Here is a 9719-nt window from a genome sequence, read left to right as displayed (position 1 = left end):
GTGTTGAAGTTAACGAAACAGAAATAAAATTGTTAAAGCAGAGAATATATAGTTGGTATATGAAAAGTTCATATTTACATGTACTTTTCATATACCAACTATTCTCTGCTTTAACAAATTATTTCTGTTACAGTTATTAAGCGTTTAAGTTAACAAAACATAAATAATTTGTTAAAGCAGAGAATAGTTGGTATGTGAAAAGTACACATAAATATGTACTTATTACCAAGCAGACAGTTGTCACGTGATCTTCTTTTGCATGCGCGTGCGGCTACGGAGCATGCGCATGTGGCCGCAGGGCATGTTCGTGGTCGCTACCAGTCGCTACATCGCGTCGGTATGACAGGTCTCATAACCTGATAGTCGTCAACTTTAACCGTTAATATCTCGCTTCGCGGGGCGGAGCGACATTTTTTTCTGCCAGATTCGGTCGTTTCGTGCAAAAACGCGTCGATTGAGCCCAAGTTGAACGAAATCGGTGAGGAGGCCACTATTCTTCAGATTTACCGTAACGAAATATCTCTCCGCTCTGACTTTGCGGAACCACGGTACAGATGAAGCTCGATCATAAAACTTTTCAAAATAGAAAGCGCCTTTATGTAAAGCGTCGCGAGCGATCGATACTTGTGTAGACTCCCATGCTTCTTTTCTCGCATGCGCCAGCAAATCCCCCACCGGAACCGCAATGGTGGGATCAGCCTCCTCCTCCGTCGCCTCCTTAGCCAATCCATCCGCGATCTCGTTTCCCAGAATTCCCGCGTGAGCGGGAATCCATACGAGTACAATCTTCTTATCACAAAATTTCTCCAACTTGTAAATCAATATTCTAGCCTCCGTAACGTATTTATTCTTGTGGACATTTAGGTGATTATTATTAATAGACTTGAGAACAGCTTGACAATCAGATAAGATAATTATCTCACTACCACCCACATATTTGCGTGTCCAAAGCAAACGAAGAGCAGAGCAAATAGCGAAGGCCTCCGCAGTGTAGGAAGAGCAAAGGCCGGGCAGACTAATCTTATCGCAGATCACAATACTCGCTCCCGTGGATACCGCTGCCTCCCTACAGGAGCCATCCGTAAAGAAGATGTCTAGGTTCGGGCCCAAATGATATTTACTAATAATTTTTTGGATAAGAGAACAGTCAGAGAAACTCTCTCGTTTTCTCCCCGCTCCGATGTCCATGTCAACGGCAGGCATAAATGTGTGGGTGCTGTACGAGCCGCTAAAGACCGGGAATTTCTCAACAGGACCAATGAGATGCTTAGTTCGATTAACTCTTTTCCATATCTCAGACAACAAGGAAGACCCATACGTAGGCTGTCTATACCGTACAAAATTCTCACCCTCATGTAGAGCACGCATCTTATCACATAAACCATTTTGATTATGGGCAATAGCCTTGTTGGCAAAGTTGACACCCAGCAACATAGCCCGGTTCTTCAAGTATGTCACTTTAGCCTCCGCAACAATCACATTGTTGGGGGTGGAGTTCCTATAGCCAAGGGCCGTACGAATACCAAAAAACTGAGCCCTTTCCAATTTAAGCTGCAAGGAGGCCATTCTGGGAAAGAACACGAAGCTTCCATAATCAATAATTGACCTTACAAGACTCTTATAGAGCATAAGTGCAGTATTTACCTCCATCCCCCTAGAGACTTCACAGAGGTATCTAATAATAGAATTTGCTCGGTTTACCTTGCCCCTTAGTTCCTGTATTTGACGCTCGAAGCTCAGCCTGTTGTCCAGCCAGATACCCAGGAATTTTGCACCGCCGTAATTGGGAACGTCACATCCATCAATACGTATATTCAGCTGTCTATCGATGTATCCACTCCTGGAAAACTCTACTAACGCAGTCTTCCTCGGCTCCAGATCGAGTCCCATGCTGCGTAAACGGTCAGCAATGATGTTAATCGCTCGTTGTAGCAAGAGTCGATTACGCTCTCGGTTCGGTCCACGGATGTATAGCCCGATGTCGTCTGCAAACTCGACCGCCTCAACACCCTCCGGCAAGTCCGCACACAGACCCTGCGTGTACAAAGAGTATAATACCGGGCTCAGGACAGCACCCTGCGGGAGCCCCCTGTAAACAAGTCAATCCACCGAATCGCAAGCGTTAACTATGAATCGAACTTTTCTTCGGTATAGCCAATTACTAATGAATCTGGCTATGGCGGGGGGGGGGCAATCAAGTGCTATCAATCTCCTCAGCATTACCCCGTAATCCACACAGTCATATGCGACAGAGACGTCAAGGAACGCAGCCAGAGTATACTCCCCGACGCACATTGCAGTCTTAATATCCGCAACAATTCTCACCAGGTTGTCGGCGCATGACCTGCCCCTGCGGAAACCGCTCTGCGACGGGCTAAATTTCTCTTCTTTCTCCGCCCACCAGACCAGTCTTTCATTGATAATCCTTTCCATCACCTTGCCGACACAGGAGGATAATGAGATAGGCCTAACCTTTTCACAGCCCACCTTATCAATGAAGATTACTTGGTAATTAAACCAATCACTGAAAAGGGAACCAGTAGACTACACCCTGTTGAAAATGTCCAGCAGGAAGTCCCTAGCGCTGTCCGGGAGAGCCTTGATGGTCTTGTATTCAATGCCGTCCAGACCGGGAGATGAGTCCTTCCGTATCATCTCCAGAGCTCTGACCATTTCCCCACGAGAGAACGGTGCATCCAGCTCGTCATCAAAATGGCACTCCTCAAAATCGGATACAGGTTCCACACCAACAAAGGACGGGGCCAAGCTCTCGATAGTGGACCTGATCACGTCTTCCCTATTCCTGGTGGGCCAAGTATTCCACTCCAAATTTCTTCTGGCATTCTTAAGGATGCGCATAGTCTTCCAGACGTATGAGAGACTCGTGAACCTGTCAATCCCCTTGCAGAATTCCTCGAAACTAGCTTTCTTCTTTAATTTAATGGCCCGTCTAGCCGAAGCTGCCGCCTTTTTATACCCAAGCCAATCGTGTAGGCTCTTGGTATTCTTAAAGGCCCTCAGGGACTCTCTTCTAATACGAATGACCTTGTCGCATTCTCCGTCCCACCATTTATGCGAAGGTCTCCTCTTGTTCGGGGGAATCCTCGTAGGAGGGGTAGGATACTTCCTGCCAGAGGCTACAGCCACAGCATTCTTGACAATATCAATGAAAGAAGAATAGCAGGCCTCTAAATCTGTTTCCAGAAGACCCCGCAGCAGCGGAGTCTTCTCTCTCATTTCCGATTCTACCACCTGTTGAAATCGATTCCAGTCGGTCTTCTTTGTGGACAAACGGTTCGTGGTCTTCCCATAAATCAAGGGAGTACTATCGAAAGAGAAGGAGATAGGATGGTGATCGCTACCCCACGAATCCGAGATCTGCGAATAAGAAATGTCCCCGGCTATGCCACTCGTGCCAAATAATAGGTCCAAGTTAGTGTCGCGTTGCCCCCTGACACCATCACGAGAACAGGTGTCCACGTTGACACATATAAGACCCCCACCATCCATAATTTCATAGAGAAGGTCTCCCCTGGCATCCGTAGTAGGACAGTTCCATGTGGCATTCTTAGCGTTAAAATCACCCAGAACAATAGTGTCAAGGCCATTCATACCAACAGCACTGAAGATGGGTGCGAAGTCGTGTCTAGCCATCGGTTTGCTGGGATGCCTATAAACAGCAACTATGTTAATATTTCGAGAGAGATTGTTCGTCCTAACGCAAACAACGTCGTATCCAACAGGCAGGCAACCACGTATTGGCACCTCAGTAAAATCCACAGAAGTACGTAAAGATATAGAGACGCCACCACTCCCCAATCTGTTAGCGCCACTCACCGACCTGACGTTGGGGAAGGAGACCCTACGCGGGCCTTTGCATCTAGTCTCCGTCAGCACAACAACATCATACTCCATGACATGCTTCGTCAGTTCCTCCTTGCAGCTCTGATACCCTCGACAGTTCCACAAAAGAAGGTTGAATTATACAGTGGGAGGGAGGGAATCTCTCCCCATTCCGCGTGTATACTGTCCTCCTTGTCCTTGGTTGTTAAAATCTCTTGTTTTTTTCCTGATTCCTACACCAGTATCGCCGCTTGGAGGGGGAGGGACACGATTTTGCCACTCATTTGTCAAAGCCTCAATCAGGCCATCCCTTGCTGAGAGAAACCTCCTCATTAACAACATAATGCTCTCAATAATCTCCTCCACAGCACCATATTCCCGGCCTTCGCTATTCCTCTCCGGTTTGCGCCGCACCACCTGGGACCAGGCAGCCCCGCGGGTCGCGGCCAAGGCCAGACCCCTCCTATCCCCCGCTATTTCCTCTTTACGTGTATTAAACTGGCCATAATAATTGCCAATCCCACCAGAGACTGACCGTTCCTTCGTACTTGATCTAGAGGGATCGCCTCGTACACCGAAGCGATTACCACGCTCCAATCTCTCGCGAGTATACGATGTATCCGGGGCTGCTGATTTTCGAAGAGGCAGGGCAGGCCAACTCACAGGGTCAATCCTGCTGTCCAAGGGCTTTGCTGGAATTGGAATTTCCCCCTCAGCGATCCGTCTTGCACTAAGAAAAGAAACACCGTTGTAGGCCATAATAATATTGATATTCTTATTTTTTCCATGCACGGGACAGCCACGGTATGTGGATTTATGCTGTCCACCACAGTTGAAGCAACATATAGATTTCTCACATTGACCATGCGCTTTTTCACCGCATACTATGCATCGCGTCTCACTTTTGCATGCATTTTTAGTATGTCCAAACTTGAAGCAATTAAAGCATTGCCTAGTCTGTGGAATAAATGGTCTTACTCTTAAATTAACTTCGTTGTGAAAAATTTTAAGATCCTTGACTTTGTCCAGCTTAAAGGTTATAGAAATATTACTCGAGGCCACCAGAGTCGATTTTTGCGTAACCGCATCCCACTTTCTTCGGTACATTCTTTCAATTTTAATAACATCCGACTTGTCCTGCATCGCATCCCAAAGCTCCGGAATCTCAGCCGGCCAATCTGAAACGACTCCTTTACAAACAACAGATCGTTGCTCTACAAAAGCCTTAATCTTAGGAACATGCATGCCATCAATTAAATCAAGCGCACGGTTAGCATCAACCGCTTTTTTAAAAACTGCTTCCGCTGTAAAATGGTTAAGCATATCCACTGAGATCGGACAGATTTGTAAATCTAACAAGATCATCCAAATTTTAGTTTTATTTATGCCCTTGCGAGTCGTGGAATGTTCAGGTGCGAGTTTAATACTAATTCTGGCTTTACCTGAATGTTTATTATCGAATCTCGTGAATCGCTGAATCTCCGGATTATCCCTACATTTACATAGCTTGTGGTCACGTATAACATATATCTCCCTCTCCAAAGCAGACGGCAACAATCTCACGGTGGTCTCACGCGGTGAACCGCCCGTATTCACGTGATCGCTCACTACAATAACATGGTCATCTTGATTATTCTTGTCGCCCGTCGTTAAGCAATTCGTCAGCGGGGCCGTTTTGTGTACAAAAAATTCACGGTCCTCCGTGTCACGCTTCCTTTTTTCCACCCGATACATATTTACGTCCATCTCATCCTCCCGACCGGATGGCTCGTTTCGTCCTGTATAAATATCCATATCCCTCTGAAGCACAGGGGTGTCACACCGACTGTCCATTCCAGTCCGATTAATTTCCGTCTGTTCATTAAAGCGTTAATTCCTTCGTGAACTCGTCAAATTGTTCCAGAGAGACACTCGTTTTGTATCTCTTATTGCACTGGGTGTCGTTTCTCTGTGTTCGCACATCGACGCTCGAATTCACGGGTTTATCCGATATCTGGATATTCATCCTTACAAAGTAAGGGAACGCTCCCCCTCCGAGGGGGAAGCAATAATTCAGAAAATCAACCCTCCCGAATAGCTGGGGACCGCGAAAAAATAATCGCGGCAAAACGACACTATACATATATGCTCTACAGACGAATATCAAAGAGGGGGAACACGAGCGCAGGCAGAACACGTCCGACTCGCACGACGGCTCGAGCGGAACTCCCTCACGTCGTATTATGACCAATAAAGGTTATATTATAATCATTTAGTTTTAGAATAATGCCAGGTTTCGGAAATAAGAGCAACATTAATATTATTATCAACTAAAAAATAATTAAATTCTAATTCTTTACAATTAATGTGTGTGGTTGTGCCATTCCAAAGACAAGTTTTAGATTCATTTATGGCTGATTTTTCATTCAAATTAAATAGATTAGTTCAGCCGTTTCAATAAAATCCTGTAGCTTTTCAAGTACTCTGTACACTACTTTACAAAAGGCATTTGATGTTAAGATTTTGTATAACATTTAGCATATTTTTAATATTAATCGTCGTGCATATGATTTAATTAGAAAAAACCGAGACCTAATTTCTTTGCGACAAGTCGCGCTAAACAGTCGCTTTTATTCCTTGGGCAACCATTATTTCTCGGACGCTACGGATTACGTTATTGCGTCGCGACGTCGCGTCGCGCTGGCCGCTAGCATATCAATGTCGAAACGTTACGGACGATTATAATTGCGCAAGGCTATTGCGATAGTTGCTTAAATTAACCTACAGATTAATTTAGGCACTTTTGCACTTACAATTAGTGCTCACTATAATGGGCATCTTTTTCCTCATTTGCAATGAGCTAATTGTAAGAATCATACCAAGTAATTAAGATATATCGTCAAGGTACACATTAAATGGTAAAAGATTGATAAATATAAATTTACAGCTACTGAGAAGAACTAAAAGTACAATTATATTTATAAAATTATGGAACATCGAGAACATTTAGCTATAAGAGTCATTGAATAGTTAGAGGATATGATGATTATATATTCGTATCCAACTGCATTTCAGATAAAAACTAATGAGAAATTCAGATCTTCCTTTGAAATAAAGACTAGCAGATTCGATAGTTCTAAATTCACGTTCGTTGTTGTTTGTTCTAAACTGGATACCAATTATGGTCGTCGTCACCAGCATCATTAATTGAGGTAATACCTGTTATATGAGAAGTATATATAGAGATCTGTTATATATAGAGACATTATATATATATTTTTTCGCTTCTAAATGTTCGAATATTAAGATTTTTAAAGCAACTCTTTGGCTTCCAAAAGAGTATATAAGGTGCATAATTAGAACTAAATATCCTCGCATTTCTTATTTTTTTTAAACAATCTACATAAATGTAGGATAACCTGTCCAAGTTCAAGTAAGGATGATACGAACAATGATATAGATATATGGGTATATAAAAAAAGCGAAACGTCAAGAAAACTCAAAAGCATCGTCTAGGTGTGAATCGGGTCGCAGTCTAAGAATGTGCACAAAATGGTACAAGAAACAAGGAACAAGTGAAGGAACAAGTTCTTAACAAGTAATTACTCGCTTTGAATTTATTACACAATACATGAAAATGAATTTTGTGAATTAGACATTGCTTGTTCTATACAAGTGTAATCTATATCGTGTTATACAAAGTGTTCATCTATGTATTAAGAGTTTCATATGATTAATTAAATCCATTAGATATAACGTTTCTCGCTTGATAATTGAGTTTAAAGTGATATAAAATGTAGGTCAAATCACAAAACAACGAATACATTAAAAAATAAACATTTGTAGACTTATTTCTTCCGTTACTATAGCTTCATATTTACAATAAGAAATACAAAATAATTGTGTATTGCAACATAATGCTGGAATTTATTTGCAAAGAATATGCTTAAATAAATAATAAGCGTTACTTTATATTTTATATCTTTGTTAAAACTGGATGCTTTTAGAAAAATAAAGACTTTAAATTAAGCGCTAAGCAGAAAGAGAAATAATAATAATAATTTTACAAGATTAAAAGAATTTTAATTTAAAGAACAAAGGAATAGAAGGTATTTAAGTGCAAAGTTACAAACAAGAAACATATTTAATATATATGTTATTAGAATACAGAATTATTCGGTTATTTTCGACTAAAATTGTTGGACATTTTTCTCAGTGACGGTTACATTCATTATTCCCATTCCCAGGGATCCCAAAGCGATGGAAGTGTCGTCTGTTCAACGGGTTGTTCCCAGAAATCATCGGGCGCCGAAATTTCTTGCGCTTTAACCATCTGCCCTCTATTTGGATCAAACACCTGACAGTAATCCCTGGTGCATTTTTCTGTGCCCTCATCACAGTAACAAATATTACAGTTAGTATGATAACTTTTGCCCAGTACACATTTCCGATCAAGACCTATTTGCAATAAAAACAAAATTATTAATTTCTAGACAACTGTATACATATATATTTCGCTCGAGCATAGCTTAAACGATTGGTGAATAATACTTAATTCGCTCCGTGCGATGGTATACTATAGCGGAAAAGTAGGACTTATAGGGCGCTCGAAATTTGCATTATTTGCTGGAGTGACAGTTATTATTTTCCAATAATCTAGTACATCGTAATGGAAAAATTACGAAAGAGAAACTTAAATTGTTGTGTGCATGCATTCGTGTAAATATGTATTTCACAGAAGATATTAAATTTTGTTCATTTCCAAAAGCATTGACAGACGTTTGCAGTCTCATACTGCACCTTATTAAATGACTTATATTTGCACTGCGCAATTCTTCAACGCAAACTATATGCGATATTGCTAAGGGTTTTCTTTTTAATATTGCACTTGGATTAAATTCAATGTCATGAGTGATGGGCCCGAATCCCGTTTGTATGATAAGGCTTATTGCAAAAAATCTGCAGAGAAAAATTAACTTATATTAGAACAAATATAGCAAAAATCTATTTCAACTGATTTGTATATAATATAACAACAATTTTTTCATCAGTAAAATTAAGATTTAAGTTATCTAACGACAGTTTATATACGTCAAATGTGCGATATTTCACCAATCGTGGCACCACTAGTCTCTCTGCACACAGCGAATTGTAAGCACGAGGATTTTAGTTACTCACTCGTTGGCGCAGCTGAAATTTCCGGTACAATCAAACCGACGATGCTGACCATTAAAAACACCACAAATACCTTGGATGACATGGCTTTGGCGATTCGTACAACTTAGAGTACTTGGTTGTTTTGGACGTCAACTTCTTTTTGACAAGACCATATGCACGACGAGGCTTTTATATACAATTTCCTTAGGTCCTGTAGCGTGACATTTGAACTGTGCTTTCTTTTTTTGATTCTTCCTGTATTCTTTCTCTTTTTGTATTGAAGGATAGCGCCAAACGGCTAAAAGCACGTTTGAAAGATTAACGCACGCGTTTAATAAATACAGTTTAGAAAATAACGGCATAATGCGCACGTGTGCACGTTATATAAAATTATCACACGTACGTGTACAATGTATGATTTTAGTGTCTAACTGCTTAAGCTTTTCGTGACAATTAAGTGGCCATTATATAGAGGCCGCCCGTGAAACTGATCCTAAAATTATCCTAATTAAGTAATAATCTCTGCTGTTGCTAGACAGATAACAGATAACGTCCGACTCGTTGCGTATGCGTAACAACAATAGTCATTTATCTCTTTATTAACTCTTGCCACCCATCTGAAGTCTTTTTTGACCTCACGCACCTGAAAATAGCGATATTTTCTATTTTCAATTAAAGTAATTTAAATCGACTGTGACTGGCAATATATAACGTCTTTTCGATATGAACATTGAAAAACT

The 9719-nt window shown here is 41.3% G+C and overlaps 1 protein-coding gene and 1 pseudogene across 1 annotated transcript; both read right to left on the bottom strand.

The window, feature by feature from the left end:
- Positions 1–240: 240 nt before the first annotated feature.
- Positions 241–2433, bottom strand: LOC112461849. The gene is made up of 3 exons (XM_025027256.1): positions 2294–2433; positions 508–2089; positions 241–324 (listed from the first exon to the last, which is right to left on the bottom strand). The coding sequence occupies exons 1-3, from the start codon at positions 2431–2433 to the stop codon at positions 241–243; spliced, it is 1806 nt and encodes a 601-aa protein (XP_024883024.1).
- A 5496-nt stretch (positions 2434–7929) lies between these two features.
- Positions 7930–9719, bottom strand: part of LOC112461848 — a 60564-nt pseudogene continuing 58774 nt past the window's right edge.

This window comes from Temnothorax curvispinosus, unplaced genomic scaffold (genome assembly GCF_003070985.1).
Source record: "Temnothorax curvispinosus isolate PA1 unplaced genomic scaffold, ASM307098v1 QBEX01011856.1, whole genome shotgun sequence".
Classification (NCBI taxonomy): Eukaryota; Metazoa; Arthropoda; class Insecta; order Hymenoptera; family Formicidae; genus Temnothorax; species Temnothorax curvispinosus.
The sequence above is the reverse complement of the archived record's forward strand: the minus strand, read 5'-3'. Positions and strand labels throughout refer to the sequence as shown.